This window comes from Aquarana catesbeiana, linkage group LG02 (genome assembly GCF_042186555.1).
Source record: "Aquarana catesbeiana isolate 2022-GZ linkage group LG02, ASM4218655v1, whole genome shotgun sequence".
Lineage (NCBI taxonomy): Eukaryota > Metazoa > Chordata > Amphibia > Anura > Ranidae > Aquarana > Aquarana catesbeiana.
In genome coordinates this window covers 237041150-237059390 of record NC_133325.1, presented here as the reverse complement: position 1 = coordinate 237059390, position 18241 = coordinate 237041150, and the positions used below count along the sequence as shown (strand labels likewise).

At 44.1% G+C, this 18241-nt stretch overlaps 1 protein-coding gene across 2 annotated transcripts in view; it reads right to left on the bottom strand.

Annotated features, from left to right (window-relative positions):
* The window catches only part of PIBF1 (progesterone immunomodulatory binding factor 1), a 301512-nt gene that overhangs the window by 226878 nt on the left and 56393 nt on the right, over positions 1 to 18241 (bottom strand). For both annotated transcript variants that reach the window (XM_073614256.1, XM_073614257.1), the window contains 2 exons: positions 5231 to 5364; positions 929 to 1037 (listed from right to left, as the gene is read on the bottom strand). In XM_073614256.1, coding sequence (XP_073470357.1) covers positions 929 to 1037; positions 5231 to 5364 — 243 coding nt within the window. The remainder of the gene's footprint in view (positions 1 to 928; positions 1038 to 5230; positions 5365 to 18241) is intronic.

Here is an 18241-nt window from a genome sequence, read left to right as displayed (position 1 = left end):
ACAATCCCCTGCCAACAATCGCATCGTGTGTATGAGGCTTAATACTCATGGTCCCAATAAACACCAAGATTGTGTGAGATTGAATGACCTTTCTAGACCACAAATTCAGTAGCTACAAGTCATTTCCAATTTTAAACCTGGGTAAAGTTGTGCTGATTGCAAGTGCAGCCAAAATCAAAAACAGAAACATCAGCACAAGAGACAAAACCTTCAGTCAAGCAGGATGTGTCTCTTGCATTGTTTCCTCTTTGTAGAAATCTTCCTCCATTCATGCACCCACCCCACAATCTTCGGGTGCAGCAGGAGGTTAATACAAAAGAGACGTCACAGGCTCTCACCACGAAAGCCTAACTATGCTTGCCCTTTCCGCCCAGCTGCCCCATTTATAGAAGCCATACTACAGCTTCCATGAATGGAACACAATCTATGATTGGAGGGGTGGAGCTATCAATCATCTATCCATTCTCCATTCTTAGATCATGTTCCATTCATAGAAGCTGCAGTGTGGTTTCTATGAATGAGGCAGCTGGGCTAAGATAGCAGGCATAGTTTGGCTCTCTTGATGAGAGCCTGTGCCAGACCCTTAGTTGTATCAACCGCCACTGCAATAGAAGATTGAGGTTGCAGGGGTGGAGGGGCAGGACGTAGGAAGATTTCTACTAACAGAAGAGTAATAAGCACAAACAACACATCCCACTGACTGTAAAGTACAGTATGTCCCTTGTGCTGATCTTTCCGTTTTTGATTATTGCTGCACTTAGGCTTTAAAATTGTGATCCCTGGCCCTAATCCAGTCTATGTATCAATATTACACATGAAAAACAAAAGCCCACAAATATCTGACAAAGATAGCTGCAATACAGGTAATGTTCCCAATATAGATGGTATGTGCTATAAAGTAATTCTGGTCCTGTCTTTGTGCACTCACCTCCTGGACCAAGTCATTTCTCTCCTTTGATTGTGTTTTATGGGATGCATCCAACAATTCAAAAGTTCTCCTGAGCTCCAAGAGTTCACGTTCAAGGGCATCTCTTTCACTTTCAAAAAATGAAAAAAGGAAGATGCAAAAGTAAATAAAAGAATAGCACTGTATGATAAGCTCTTAAAACAAACATGAATATATAAAGAGTACTGCATTGCTGTGATGTACCAATGTGTACAATGGAAAATACGATATATAGATCAAAGAAGTGAGTAGAAATTAACTTTCTAAATAAAATACTAATACTCATAAAAAAATACTCCAATAATATTCAGTGACCCTTAATAAAAACACAATAAATGTCCAGTGCTAAAAAGTCCAGACAACACTATTTGGTAATTGTGTATAAAACATAGAGTTGGCGACTTTCTCCAAAAAAAAAAAAAAATCTGCGATTTAAAAAAAAAAAAAAAAAAAAAAAAAAAAAAAACTCGATTTAGGATTCGAATCAAGTTTTTTTTTTTGATGGACACCGCGCCGGTCCTGAGGAGCTGCGGGCAGGAGTTTTTAGGCGAGGCTGCGGCTTCGGCCTAGTCCGTGGCGTCTGGCCTCGTGGACTAGGCCAAAGCTGCGGCCTCGTCTAAAAACTCCTGCCCGCAGCTCCTCAGGACCAGCGCGGTGTCAGCGTCTGTCCTGGTAAAAATAAATAAATAAATAAATAAAAAATCAATTTGCTGAAAATTTGAATCAATTTGACCTCTCAACTTGATTCAAGATTCAAATCGACTTTTTCCCCAGCCCTAATAAAACAGTGTTCAATCAGTGAAATATTCCACTCGCTGTGTCTCCTTTATTAATGTGAATTCCACCATTAGATATAGCCTTCACCTGTGATATTCTACATGCAATATTCTACTGGTATTTAAAACCCAAATCCCAGTGCTGTAAGTGCTTGCTGTATCTTTTCCAGTGCTCCACCACCTAGTGAAAATATAACAGTGTACCTCAGTTTCCTCCACTCCTGGCCCACTGACACCAATAAAACTACATCCTGATTTCCCACCAGGAATGTACCATCACTACCTCACCGACAATTGGCCATAAGACCAAATCGGGGCCCATCAATTCTTTCACCAGGGTAAACTACTATCCGCAGTTCAAGTCTCCACTCGGCTAGAGAAGACACCTATCCCACCCGGGCATACCTATTGATTGCCCACTATATCAAAACCCTAGACAAAGATCGGCAATGTTCAAGACAATTCACCCCTTTGAAATATTATGCACTCAGACGACACCTCAATCCCACCTAATCTCCTACATACACAACCTCATCTTTGCTGATTTAAAGGTCAATGAGAGCTTAGCCTGCAAAAAGTGGGAGACAGACCTCTCCATCTCACTCTCAGAAGAGAGCTGAGAACAAATATTTCTAAATATACACAAAGGGTCAACCAACGTTACCACCCAGGAAAATGGATACAAAATTCAAGCCAGATGGTACCGCACCCCGGTCCTTTGACACAAATTTAACCCTGATATTCCAGAGACCTGTTGGAGATGCTGTCAGGACAGGGGTACCCTACTCCATATATGGTGGTCATGCACCCCCCTGCAAACTTTTTGGTCAGAAGTCCGTCGCATTACTTCCCAAGTAACCTCATACAGTCTAGATTTCTCCCCAGCCCAATTCCTTCTTCATCATTTGCCCTTACCACAAATTTCTAACCACAAATCTCTAACAATGCACATGATCAACGCAGCATAACAGTGTATTCCCTTACACTGGAACTCAATGCAGACACTCGCACTCAAAGAATGGTTCATCAGAATTCGCAAAGTAGCTGAAATGGAAAAATGCATTCACATCGCACGAGACACTCCAACAAAAGTCAGCAAAAAATGGGCCTGTTGGTCGCACTGCCAGACAACACCTGAATACACAAACATACTGAACCTACCCACTTAAAAAGCGATCCAAATTGTGATAGAATTCACTCAGCACAACCTACAACCTGATTCCCCTATATTCTAACCCTCTCTTCGAAACCTCTCCCCTTATCAAGCTGCCACCCTCCAAAAATCACCTAAGCTTTACTCGGAACCTCCACATCTGAACAAAAACAGCCGAGGGAAGTCAGAGACGACCCATTCCCCTTCTCCACCCCCCCTCCCCTCTTCCCTCACTCCTCCCCTCCCTCCCACTTAATCGCATATCCTTCCCACTTCACATTAGACATAAATCATCCTCCTCAGAGACCAGGCACAGGACAAACATATAGCTATCTCCTTCATCCACTGACCATACCCAAACTCAATTGGAGTTACACACTAACTATACCCCATACCTGTGAAGTCCTTCCTCTACAACACAATACCTACAAACCTAGACTACAACCGAACACATGCTGGACTCCACTCTGAGTTAGTGTTCTCTGCCATTCCTTAGTCCATTTGGAAATACAGGTTGGGTCCTAATCCCCCACCACGAACAATCCAGTGTTAAAGTGATTGTTTTTCTATGCAACGGTATTATAAGGCTTTACAATTCTTCATTGTATAACAGCGGTTTAAGATATCTGTAAATGCTTTTTACTCTTCAATAAAAGAAAATTAATGAAAATATAAGAGTGGCCCTGTACCTGTAACCTAGACCTATGTTATAGCTCTAGAAACACCTGCTCCCCATTCACACCCATAAAGGAGACACAGCGTGTAGAATATTTCACTGATTTAACACGGTTTTATAAACCATTACCAAACAGTGATTGGACTTTTTAGCACTGGACATTTATTGCGTTTATTAAGGATCACTGGATATTATTGGAGTATTTTATGAGTATTAGTATTTTATTTAGAAAGTTAATTTCTACTCACTTCTTTGATAAAAGGACTTTTTAATGACCTTTTATAGGTGATCTCTTGTCTAAAACTGTCCCTGTGACAAAAAAAAAAAAAGACAATGTAAATGCCATGTCCATGTAAACTGTATTCATGTTTATAAAAATTAAAGATCAGTGCGCTGCCAAAAAAAAAAGTGATGAAACTACAGTGTTAATCTGTGTTAATCTGACAGCTACCTGCAATCACATATAGTATTTTTCATTGTACACATTGGTACAACAGAGCAGCGCAGCACTCTATTTATATATTTGTTACTATATGTGAGGAATACACATTCAGGCTGCGTTCACACTATCTTCACATTCAGGCCACAGCAGGGGTCTGGTGCATCCCTGTTCACTGTTTCAGGTCTGATTTTAGCCCAAATTTGGCTGAATTCGGACCTGAAAACGGAGCAAAAGATGCACAGGGCTCCTGTGCAAATTTGCACCAGAGCTGCAGCAGAGATGTGTGGACCAGCTCCACAGAGAGCCGGTCAAAATCTCCTGCTATTGCGAATAGGATGCAGGGAACCCTCATTCAAATCGCAATAGTGTGAACCCAGCCACAGCGATTGCAGCAGCTGTCAGATTAACACTTTAGTTTCATCACATTTTTTTGGGCAGCACACTGATTTTTTCTTTTTATAAACATGAATATAATTTACATGTCAATTTTTTTTTTTGCACAGGGACAGTTTTAGGCAAGAGATCACCTGTAAAAGATACATTTAGAATTACCTTTCCAGTGGGCAGTGTATTTAAAAAGTCAACGTTTCTCTGTTGCCCAGCTGCTGCAAGTATTTTGAACACGTGCAAGCTTTTAGAATACCTCCTGCTGGCTTGTACGTCATTTAGCCCACATTCACACTGACGGGTTAGAAATCGTGCGAGTTCAGCTAAACTTGCACGATTTCAAACCGGCAATGCAGTCCGACTTGGGGGGTGATTTGACAGACATATGTGGGGGTTCATGCACAGATGTCTATTCAAAGCATCCTCGAGGTCACCAAAGGAACTACTTTTGGGAATTGGTGTGGAGCCACAAAGTTGGCATCGCACCGATTCGGACGGTGCTATTGCTGGCAATAGCTGCCGATTTGGCCTGCAATTTGACATGTCAAATCGCAGGCCAAATCGGCCCGATGTGAACGTGGGCTAAAGAACATACGAAGTGGCGGAAAGAATCACAGCATCTGGCAGGGGGAGTCTGTATTCAAATTATCCAATAGTCGAATAACTGCAGTGTCTAGGGAGCAGAAATGCAACTGTCAGAAAGGTAAGTATATAAATGTCTCTTTTACAGGTAAGATAAAGTTGATCCTGTGGTGACAAGGTCACTTTAAGTATGCAACATATGAAGTCAAAAGTAAAACAAAAAAGAGCGATTAGCCAGGTAAAATGAAATAATATCATCTATTCTTACCTTTTCACTTTGTCATAGTTTTCGATCTTGTAGTCCCCCTGATGAATCAGCTGCTTAGTGTCGGCAAGCTGCAATGTCAGCCGCTGACATCTTGTATCCACTTCTGAACGACTTCTCTTCTCCTCTTCATAGCTCTGTGCAAAAGAAACCATTGCCTAAATGCATTAAACTTTCCAAATTTTAGAACAAGATTTCTATGATGATTTTGACTGTCTTGGTTGCCCTTTGAAATGTCCAGTTTTAAAATAAAAAAAGGGAATCCTATTTCCCAGGAAAGTAAAAATCATGCCTTACTTTGGGCTGTCCCAGCTCTGCAAGGGATATAGCGTATCTATGGTAGAAAGGTAGAATCAAATATTCATTTTCACATTGTACTTCAGTTATTTCTAGCCTATTCCAATTAATCTGAACGATCTTGAAGTAAATGTAGTTTGTGAAGATCTCCACCCATTTACTTCCTTGAGCTGTGACAGGTATTCACAATGCTCTGTGAATATGATGTGTCACACATTTCACAGAGCATGCCTTCTGAACTACAGAGGAGCTCAGAGGAGGAGTTTCAGGAGGCGGAGTCAGTACAGGAATCCCTGCTTTCAAGCAGCAAGGTACCATGGGATATGTAGTTCTTAGGGATTGAAAATAAGCAGCAAAGGAGTAGCTGCAAAGCATGCAGGGAATCCAGAAAGTTGTAAGTGTTGTCTATCTGCTGGCCATCTTATAATAACTTGAACTGAGATTTTTTTCAGATAAGCTTATATTGGATTTTCAAAAATAACTGTTTATGCTGTTACCATAGAAGTCCTTTAAATGCTTGTTTGTGTCTATGGGGACAGAACGAGTGATATTACCTACCTGAACCCCACTTCCCCAGTGCCCTATGCTCCAACAGTGGACTGTTTCTTGGCGTTCTAAAGTCAAATGAAGGGCTATGGGCATCTGACTATTGGAAAGTAGGGGAGAACAGGCTGCGGGAACCAATCTAGCTGCCAGGAGGGCACCTGCAACGGTGAGGATCAGGTAACAAGAAGTGCTATTTCTGGTCCCCTAGACATAACTGAGCACCTAGCCCCTTCATCTCCCCCCCCACCCCACACACACACACACTTTAAGGTGCTGTCCCCCAAGTTCAGCTTTAAAATACTATTTACCTGCATAGACACGACCTGACTGAAATTCCAAAAGCTAATGTACACTGTCAAGGCTTACAGACAGTTTTTGTGCTTCTCCTTTATGGTGTTTGTAATTTTTATTTATTACAGGTACTACAGGTAGCACTGTCAATTTACACAGCGCTTTACATACAGTATATATTGTACATTCACGTCAGTCCCTGCTCTCAAGGAGCTTACAATTAAAGGTCCCAAATGAACTCACATTCATCCATACACATCCTGGGGCCAATTTAGACAGGAGCCAATTAACCTATTAGCATGTCTTTGGAGTGTGGGAGGAAACCAAAGTGCTTTTTGCTAATCATATGTCCAATAAATATATTTTGTATTGAAATTAGTAGCCCTAGTAGGTGTAGATTTCTTTGGTGGTTGTTTTTTCTGTATGTATTATTTTGGAAACACCTTCCCTCAATGTATAATGTATGAGCACCTTTTCATAACATTACCCAGGATTCATACATTTGGGGTTTTTTTCACTACAGGAAACCAAAATATCCAGAGGAAACCCACGCAAGGCACAGGGAAAACAAGCAAACTCCAGGCAGGTAGTGTCGTGGTTGGGATTTGAACCAGCGACCCTAGTGCTGCTAGGTGGAAGTGCTAACCACTACATCATTGTGCCGCCCAACGCATGAAGCTAGTAGATCAGTACTGTGAAGGTGAGTAGCATTTGCAAAGCCTAAATTCAGAGATGTCCCATGCACACTCTTATCTTGGACTACAGAATAATTGAAGTTTATATTGTAGAGACAAGAGGCAGTGGAAGGGTTTGACTACTAACATACCGAAAGGGAATTTATCAAAACTGAAGAAGACAGAATCTGGAGCTGCTGTGCATGGCAACAAATCAGCTTCTCTCTCTCATTTTCAAAGTTCACCTGAACAAGCTGAAGTTAGAAGCCAATTAGTTACTATGAACATCTGCTCTAGATCTCGTCTGCTCCATTTCTGATAAATGTTCCCCACTGCGTGTCATCAGCCAACAACAGTATTTAGGAGCAGAGTGAATTTCTGGCAGATCATCAGGTATTGTTTTGTACTTGCCTGGGTCTTTACAAAGAGATAAAACATGGGAAAATGTGTGTGCATTCCAGAGATATACTGCATGCATTTAAAAACAATTTTTTTTGCCCTGGCATACAATTTAAGGTGGTATGGTAAACCCAAAAGTAAACCTTATGTTGTAGCTTACAAATTCCTAGATATGGTGGCTACACAACCCAGAGGGTACCCCCAAACTTAAAGGTCTTCATTGCGCCTGCAGCACACTGCGCCCGAAGGCGATATCCTCATACCTCCTCACATCCACCTGATAACATTTTGTGAATGTATGCACTGAAGACCAAGTTGAGGCCTTACAGATCTGAGCCATGGAGGCCTGATGACGCACTTCCCAAGAAGCACTAACCGCCCTGGTAGAGTGCGCCTTAACTTGAAACAGGGGAATCTTACCCCTTAAATCATAAGTTTGAATTATAACTTGCCGAATCCACATAGCGACAGTGGATTTCAACGCTGCCTGTGCTTTCTTAGGACCCTCTGGCAGAATAAATAAGACATCAGTCTTACGAAACTGAGCAGTTGCCTTTAACCACTTCAGCCCCGGAAGGATTTACCCCCTTCCTGACCAGAGCACTTTTTACAATTTGGCACTGCGTCGCTTTAACTGCTAATTGCGCGGTCATGCAATACTGTACCCACCCTTTTGTTCCCACAAATGGAGCTTTCTTTTGATGCTATTTGATCACCTCTGCAGTTTTTATTTTTTGCGCTATAAACGGAAAAAGACCGAAAATTTTGAAAAAAATAGGATTTTTTAAAACAGCTTACCTGTAAAATCCTTTTCTTTCTGATAGAATCTGGTGAATGTATGAACTGAAGACCAGGTTGCGGCCTTGCAGATTTGAGCCATAGAGGCCCGGTGATGCACTGCCCAAGAAGCACCAATAGCCCTTGTGGAATGTGCCCTGATCTGAAACGGAGGAATCTTCTGTTTCAAACCGTAAGCTTGAATGATCAACTGTCGAATCCATTTAGAAATGGTAGCTTTTGACGCTGCCTGTCCTCTATTGGGACCCTCTGGCAGCACAAACAAAACATCCGTCTTGCGGATCTGAGTTGTTGCCCCTAGATAGGCCTTGACTGCTCTTACTACATCCAACGAATGTAGAGATCTCTCTTCCGGAGAACAGGGATCTGGAAAAAAGGAAGGTAGAACAATGTCTTGGTTTAAATGAAAATCAGAAACCACCTTCGGTAAAAAACTAGGATGAGGGCGTAGTACCACTCTATCCTTGTGTATAATCAAATAAGGCTCCTTACAGGAAAGAGCTGCTAATTCTGATACTCTTCTAGCAGAAGAGATGGCCACCAGAAAAATTAATTTCCTTGTCAACAAGACCAAAGGAATCTGACTTATTGGTTAAAAAGGCTGTTTCTGTAACACAGCCAGGACCAAATTCAAGTCCCAGGAGTTTAGAGGGGGTTATAACCGGAGGATTAAGACGCATCACCCCCTGCATAAAGTTTCGGACCAAAGAATGCGAAGCAAGTGGCCGCTGAAATAATACTGATAAAGCAGAAACCTGGCCCTTGATGGTACTCAAGGCCAGCTTCATCTCTAATCCCATCTGTAGAAAATCAAGGATTCTACCTATGACATATTTCCTGGGATGCCAACCTCTGGATTCACACCAGGTTATATAAGCCTTCCAGACTCTATGATAAATCATCCTGGAAGCTGGCTTCCTTGCATTAATCAAGGTAGATATGACAGGACCTGAGAGCCCACGACTCTTCAGAACGTGGGTCTCAATAGCCAAACCGTCAAATTTAGCGTTTGTAAGGCAGGATGGAACACTGGACCCTGAGATAACAGGTCTGGGCGTACCGGTAGTGTCCACGGGGAACCTACCGTCATCCTTACTATTTCTGCATACCAAGTCCTTCTGGGCCAAGCGGGGGCCACCAGAAGTACCGACTTCCTTTCCTGCCTGATCCTGCGAAGGAGTCGTGGTAGTAGCAGAATAGGCGGGAATGCGTAAATCAGTGAGAACCGATGCCACGGAATCACCAACGCATCCGTCCCGCATGCAAGAGGATCTTTTGTCCTTGCCACAAATCTGTCTATCTTTTTGTTGAATCGGGATGCAAAGAGATCTACATCTAGAACCCCCCATCTTTGGCATATGGCCCAAAAGACGTCGGGATGCAGAGACCATTACCCTGGAAGTAACTGCTGGCGACTTAGATAGTCCGCCTGCCAATTCTCTATTCCCGGGATGAAAACTGCCGATATGCATGGCACATGCATCTCTGCCCAGACTAAGATCTGGTTCACCTCTTTTTGAGCAGCTCGGCTCCGGGTGCCTCCCTGATGATTGACATAAGCCACTGCTGTGGCATTGTCGGACTGGATCCTGACCGGACAACCCTGTAGCCTGATCCAGTAGCTTCTTACATGGTGCTTCGGCTGACCAACTTTTCAACCATAGGATTCTACGTATATGCACCAACCCCAGTGAAAGACGGGAGGTTTGCACGATAGAATCTCTAATGGCGTCAACCACAAAGCATAAGGCAGCTGGAAGGTTAGCAAACCCTTGGGCCTGCTGTTCAGGTAATACTTTGATGACCTGCTTAACATGGTCTCTTAAGTATTGACAGACTCCAATCGCTGCTACTGCAGGTTGGGCCACTGATCCTGCTAAGGAGAAAACATCCTTCAATAGGGATTCCATCCTTTTATCTACAGGATCCCTGAGCATCTGAGCATTGTCTACAGGACAAGTCAGGCTATTATTTACGGAGGAAATGGCGGTATCAATAGCCGGTATTCCCCACATTTTCATAAACTTTTCTTCCATCGGATAAAGTGTTGAAAACTTTCTCGGCGGAAAAAAACGTTTGTCTGGGTGATCCCACTCAGAATAAATACGCTTTTCAAGTAAAGTATGAACAGGAAAAGCATGTGCTGCTTGGAAAGGTTTCAGTGACCCCAAAGCAGAAGAGGATTCTTTAGCAGTTTCAGGTATGGGCAACTTAAATGTGGAGCGGACCAATCCAGTGAGGATCTGCACTAAGACTTTCTCCTCTTGGGAAGTCGCAGAGGGTCCCTCTCCACCTGAATCCTCCGAAGAGGAATCATCCATCCCATCCCGATCCTCTGAAAGGGATTCATCTCCTTTATCCCAGAGCTCCTCTGTCTGAGGGTCTTGGGGAACAGAGGAAAGCCTAGTGCGTTTTCTTCCACTGAGTGAAGACGTAATCACGGCCATTAATCTTTCCTCTAGACCATTAATGGTTGAGGAAAAAACCTCTTGTGTAATATATACAGGGGCTGAAGTGCCAGAAGCAGGTGTAGCCCCTGACCCCGATGGCTCTCCCTGGCTAGCCGTCCCTGGCATATCTTTAGGGGGGGAGGATGCTGCCGACAGGGGGCCCTCAGAACCTGAACGAGATCCCCTAGTGTCTCTGGTTCCTGGGGTGCTTGAACCTCTTCTACCCATAGTGCAAAGCAACAAGGTGTGAGGTATACAAATGAACACTGCCCGCTGAGCGATGTAGTCTGGCTAAAAGCCTTGCTACCCAATGCTCAGTCTGGTGTTACTTCAGTAAATGCTGCCTAGGAGAATGCCTGTGTCCCACCATACATGCGACCGTCAGCTCTGTGTCTCTCAGAAGGCTGAGTGCACCTGTACAGAGTGCCTCTAATAGCCTGCAGCTGGCCTGAGTGGGAGTCTAAGCACTCTGTGCTGACGTCCCGCCCCCTCCTCTACCGCCCCCCCCCTCGAGATTTGAAAAAACGAGTGCTTCCCGCGCTGCCGACACTCCTGTCATGCTTCCGGAGAAAGGCTGGGGATGGGGGGGGGGGGAGGGAGGCTGGTAACAAGATCTGCCTGAACGGCTATCTTGAGAGATGGTGGCCATTAGGCCGCAGAGCCCGGGTGGTATAACCACTTTCTAGACCCCTGTGGCCCCTCTCTAGCCTGGGGGGGAACATTCAAACATGAGAAATCCCCCTTTCCACCTTACCTGTTTGCAGCCTGCTTGATACGCTGGGACATAACAGCGATTACAACACCTGAGACAGAGTCAGCATGTGTAGGTTTGTGCTCTTGGCAGCCCCCGGTGGTCACAATAGGCATAGCATGCATTTACCTTAAAGGAGAAAAGCCACTAGAACTCAAAAATTCTGTGGAATCTCCTCTTACCTTATCCAGCCGCAGGGTGCTGTTTACACAGACCCAATCTTCACCTCTCACGGTGGGCTCCGTTTGAAAAAACCGTCAGAGACTGGGGCCCCCATCAGTAGGGGGATCCAACAGTTCTGGGACCGTAAAGCACCTCGCCAGAAATTAGGAAGTTTAAAGCCATTTTCTGATCTGCGGGGTCCAGCTCTCTAAAAAGAGAAGCATTACGGGTAAAACCTCGTTTCTTCGGACACGAGGCCCGGGTACCATTCAATTTGGCCATGAAAAGACACTTTGAATGGATCCAGTTCGCCTGGCTTGCCCCAGTATAGGATATCAGGATATTCCCTTTGGAGCTCAGCACAGGACATCTTTACACGTCCATCACCTAAGACACTGGCGTAAAAACTGAGGTATCCCTGCAAGGGGGAGGGATTATATAGGGGGTTGAACTTCCTGATAGGGTGTGCCAGTGTCCAATCACCAGTGATACCTATATAACCCATCAGTAATTACTGTTGCTCTGTGTCCCGTGATGTTCGAGAAAGAAAAACACGATATTTTCTACTTTTTGTTATAAAAAAAATACAATAAACTCAATTTTAGTCACGTCTTTCACATTTCACATTTCAGCCACATGTCTTTGGTAAAAAAAATATCAATAAGCGTATATTTATTGGTTTGCGCAAAAGTTATAGCGTCTACAAACTAGGGTACATCTTCTGGAATTTACACAGCTTTTAGTTTATGACTGCCTATCTCATTTCTTGAGGTGCTAAAATGGCAGGGCAGTAAAAAAAAAAATAAATAAACCCAAATGACCCCATTTTGGAAAGTAGACATCCCAAGGAAATTCTTGGGAGGCATGTTGAGCCCATTAAATATTACATTTTTTTTTGTCCCAAGTGATTGAATAATGACAAAAAAAAAAAAATTTACAAAAAGTTGTCACTAAATGATATATTGCTCACACAGGCCATGGGCATATGTGGAATTGCACCACAAAATACATTTAGCTGCTTCTCCTGAGTATGGGGATACCACATGTGTGGGACTTTTTGGGAGCCTAGCCGCGTACGGGGCCCCGAAAACCAAGCACTGCCTTCAGGATTTCCAAGGGCGTAAATTTTTGATTTCACTCCTCACTACCCATCACAGTTTCCAAGGCCATAAAATGCCAAGATGGCACAACCCCCCCCCAAATGACCACATTTTGGAAAGTAGACACCCCAAGCTATTTGCTGAGAGGCATGGTGAGTATTTTGCAGCTCTCATTTGTTTTTGAAAATGAAGAAAGAAAAGAAAACATTTTTTTTTTTTCAATTTTCAAAACTTTGTGACAAAAAGCGAGGTCTGCAAAATACTCACTATACCTCTCAGCAAATAGCTTGTGGTGTTTACTTTCCAAAATGGGGTCATTTGGGGGGGGTTGTGCCACCTGGGCATTCCATGGCCTCCGAAACTGTGTTAGGCAGTGAGGAGTGAAATCAAAAATTTACACCTTTAGAAACCCTGAAGGCGGTGCTTGGTTTTTGGGGTCCCGTATGCGGCTAGGCACCCAAAAAGTATCAAACATGTGGTATCCCCGTACTTAGGAGAAGCAACAGAATGAAATTTGGGGTGTAATTTCACATATTCCCATGGCATGTTTGAGCAATTTTTTATATATTTTTTTAAAGCAAAAGCCCTACTGATTAGAATGGTGGGTGTTTCATTTTTTTTTCACACAGTATTTGCGCAGCGATTTTTCAAACGCATTTTTTTGATGAAAAAACACACTTTTTTTACATTTTAATGCATACATTTTTAAAAGCCTTTACAGGTTACCACTTTAGATTTACAGAGGAGGTCTACTGCTAAAATTACTGCCCTCGATCTGACCTTCGTGGTGATACCTCACATGCGTGATGCAATCGATGCAATTGCTGTTTACATTTGACGCCAGACCAACACTTGTGTTTGCCTTTGTGCGAGAGCGGGGGGACAGGGGTGCTTTCTTTTTTTTTTTTTTTTTGCTTTTTTTATCTTATTTTTAAACTGTTCCTTTCATTTTTTTTTTTTTTAATCATTTTTATTGTTATGTCAGGGAATGTAAATATCCCCTACGATAGCAATAGGGGTCTATTAGACCCTAGATCTCTCCTCTGCCCTCAAAGCATCTGACCACACCAAGATCAGTATGATAAAATGCCTTCCCAATTTCCCAATGGCGCTGTTTACATCCGGCGAAATCTAAGTCATGAAATGCTCGTAGCTTCCGGTTTCTTAGGCCATAGAGATGATTGGAGCCATTCTGGTCTCTGATCAGGTCTATGGTCAGCTGGCCGAATCACCCGCTGCATTCTCAGGTTCCCTGTTGGGACAGGAGAGCCAGAGAAAAACATGGAAGACGGTGGGAGGGGGGGGCATTCCCTCCCACTGCTTGTAAAAGCAGTCTAGAGGCTAATTAGCCGCTAGGATTGCTTTTACATGAAAGCCGACCGCTGGCTGAAAAGAACGATACCAAGATGATACCTAAACCTGCAGGCATCATTCTGGTATAACCACTCAAAGTCCAGCAACATACCAGTACGTTGCTGGTCCTTGTTGGGCATATATTGTAATCTTTTTTTTTCATGCAGCCTGTGGGCTGAACGAAAAAAAGAGATTGATTGGTGGGTATGCCCACCATTAGAACACCTCCCTTCATCCACCCACTTCTAATAATGGGCATACATGCACCATTTATATATGCCGAAGCATGGGGGCATCCGCCCCAAAAGTTAGGAGCAAATCGCTCCTCCGCCCCTGCTGCCCCCATGCTTCGGCATATATCACCTCCGCTGGAGTCACGGCTTTATATATCGTGGGAGCAAACGCTGTTACTGTCAAGATAAATAAATCCGCATTGCAGCTGAATGGCGTACCTGAAAACAAAAAAATGGTTAACAATAAAACACAGTAAACAGTAAAGTTTAAAAAATTGCATACCTGAAAAGCAAACATGATAAAACATTGCAGAATAGAATACAGTAAAAAAGAGCAGAACAATAGAGAGAGAATAGAGAGAGAGAGAGAACAATAAAACAACGATTTTTTTTTTTTTATTTTATATATTTTTTTGTGTTTTTTTTTTTTTTTATTTTACACTTTTTTTTGTAACTGTAACTTTTATAACTGTAACCTGTTCCAGGTTCGGGTCTCTCAAAATGCGATGGCATCTTGGGAGACCCTGTGAAAGTGTGCCTAGTCTGTGCAATGCTGTACCCTACGCTAATACTCAACTAGTGTATGGTAGCGTTCAAAACATTCACCAATGCAAAGACCAGGATTGTCAGGACAGGAGGGACAATAATAGCGGGTGTCACGCCTATATCCGCGCTTGCTGCAGACACGACATCTTTTTTGGGGGAGTTCGGGAGGACATAAAGAAAATGCCTCTCATACAGCCGACTGCATTTGGTTGGGTATGTGAATGGGGGAAGTACGGGTTCTGCAGAAGTGGTGGGTTCCCAATTAGGATTGGCGAATGCAGCAGGGAGGGCATTATGGGTACGACGGGCCTGGGTTTGTCTTCTTCTTGGTGGCAGCGGGACACTACTTGTGCCTCACCAGCTTGAACTGCACTTATGGGACTCGCCACGTCACCAAGTGTTACTGCAGTGCTGGTTTGACTACGACCGGGGTGTACTAGGCCGCTGGTGCTTGCCAGTTCACCAAAATGTTACCAAAAAAACTGTTAGCGATCGCAGGGATCAGGCCCGACTCTGCAAACTCTGCAGTTATGTGTTTAGTGTTTTGTAAGCGACAGTGATCGATCAATACTGCACTTGGGTGGGCTAGGCTGGGCTGGGCGGAGGGGCAAAACGCAGGTGCTAGCAGGTATCTGGGCTGATCCCGTTAACACTGCGTTTTTGGGAACCCTAAACTGCTGGGGATGCTAGTATAAATCTGATCGGATCAGATATTGATCCGTTCAGATACTATACCACTAAGGGAGGTGTATGGTGCGTGCGTGGGTGTTAGCGCTACTGGCACTAACCTGACGCTGCCTGGGGCGATGCAGACCCTATCTGACCCTAAAACCTAAGTTATATCACCGCCGGGAGATCAGGGGGATAAACCTTTATTAGATAATAAACAGCGGGTGCCCTGACACTATAAAAAATAAACTAACTAACCAGCGTCACCCGTAACACTTATATGGTGATCACTGGTGAAAGGGTTAACTAGGGGGCAATCAAGGGCTTAAAACCTTTACTAGGTAGTATATGGGGGTCCCTGACGCTATGAAAAGCTGACGGCTAACCTATATATTTACCTCCCTAACTAGCATCACCAGTGACACTAATACAGCGATCAGAAAAACGATTGCTTAGTGACACTGGCAGTGGGGGGTGATCAAGGGGTTAAAATTTTATTAGGGGGGGTTAAGGGGGTACCCTAGACCTAAAGGGGGCTAACACTAACTGCCCTACCACACTAACTGTCACAAACTGACACCAATGCAGTAATCAGAAAAAAAAACAAACTGCTAGGTGTCACTGTGACGGGGGGGGGGGGTGATCGGGGGGTGATCAGGGGGTGATCAGGGGGTGATCGGGGGGTGATGGGGGGTTTAATGTGTGCCTGGTGTGTTTTACTGTATGTGTGTGTGTTGTGCACTCACATCGATGTCTTCTCTCCTCTGCGCCGGAACGGAAAATACCGAGCCAATCACGTACCAGGTACGTGATTTTGCCTGCCTGTGCCATTCTGCCGCAGTATATCTGCGTTAGGCGGTCGGCAAGTGGTTAAACAGATTTTCACTGCTCTCACCACATCAAGACAATGTAGTGACTTTTCTTCCCATGGTTTTGGAAAAAACGATAGCTGGACAATATGGTTATTGGGCGTATAATATGGGCATATTCAGGTGAAAACCTGAAACCACTTTTGGCAAAAAGTCTGGACGGGGGCGTAACACCACTCTGTGCTCATGAAAAATCAAATATGGCTCTTTACAAGAAAGAGCAGCCAATTCCGAAACCCTCCTTGCTGAGGATATAGCACCCAAAAATACCAACTTCCTTGTCAGAAGGACTAAGGGAATGTATTGTATCGGTTCAAATGGCTGTTTTTGAAACACAGACAAAACTATGTTCAAGTCCCAAGGGTTCAAGGGAGGTTTGACGGGCAGATTAGGCCGCGTCACCCCTTACATAAAACCCCGGACTAAAAAATGTGTAGCAAGTGGTCTTTGAAATAAGACCGATAAAGCTGAAACTTGGCCTTTAATAGCACTCAAGGCTAATTTCATTTCTACCCCTAATTGTAGAAAGGCAAGAATTCTACCTATGATATATCTCCGAGGGTGCCAACCCTTGGATTCACACCAGGAAACATAAGCCCTCCAGACTCTACAATACATAGTTCTGGAAGCTGGCTTCCTTGCAATAATCAGGGTAGAGATAACTGACCTGGAAAGCCTACGTTTCTACAGAATGTGGGTTTCAATAGCCAAACCGTTAAATTTAGAGACCGTAAGGAAGGATGGAATATCGGTCCCTGTGAGAGCAGATCTGGCCATAGTGGGAGGGACCATGGGCCCTCCACTGCCATCTTTAGGATTTCTGCATACCATGACCTTCTGGGCCATGCTGGTGCCACCAGAATTACCGGCTTTCTTTCCAGCTTGATCCTGCAAGGAAGTCGAGGCAGCAACTGAATGGGGGGGGAATGCATAGATCAGTGAAAACTGATCCCAGAGGGTCACCAACGTATCCGTTCCGCATGCGAGTGGATCCCTTGTTCTGGCTATTGACTAACTTCATGTTGAACCTGGATGCTAGAATATCTACGTCCGGAGTCCCCCATCTTTGACAAACAGCCCGAAATATGTCGGGGTGAAGAGACCATTCCCCTGGGAATAACTGCTGGCAACTTAAGTAGTCCGTCTGCCAATTCTCTACTCCCAGAATGAAGACTGCTGATAGGCACGGAACATTCCTTTCTGCCCGAGTTAGAATATGGTTCACCTCTCTCTGCGCTGAGAGACATTTGGTGCCCCCCTGGTGATTGCTATAGACCACAGCTGTGGCATTGTCGGATTGAATCCTGACAGGACATTCCGTAACTTGATAGAGCCGGACGCACTGCCGAATCTCTAGGATATTGATGGGCAAGGTTCTTTTGGTTCTTGACCACTGTCCCTGGACAGTTGTCTTTTCTAGTACTGCTCCCCAGTCTTAAAGGCTGGCATCCGTCGTTACCACTTTCCAGATGACTGGTCTGAAGGATTTTCCTTTCAACAGATTCTGGGTTAGTAACCACCAAGTGAGGCTTTGGGCCACTCTAGGGGCCAGCCACATTGGCAAGTCTAAAGCTTGAATTGTTTTGTTCCAAGTAGACAGGATACTGTTTTGCAACAGTCTTGAATGGAACTGGGCATAGGTAACTGCTTTGAATGAAGCCACCATGGTTCCTAGCAACCTCTTGCAAAGGCGAATGGAAGGATCGCCTTTTGACCTGACCATTCGTACCAGCTCTCTTATGGAGTTGATTTTTGCCTGAGGCAAGAACACCTTTCCTGGGCTGTGTCTATGACCAGACCCAAGTACTCCAGCCTTTTTAACAGTATTAAGGAAGATTTTCTCTGAGAATCCAACCCGAAATTTCCAGATAGTAGG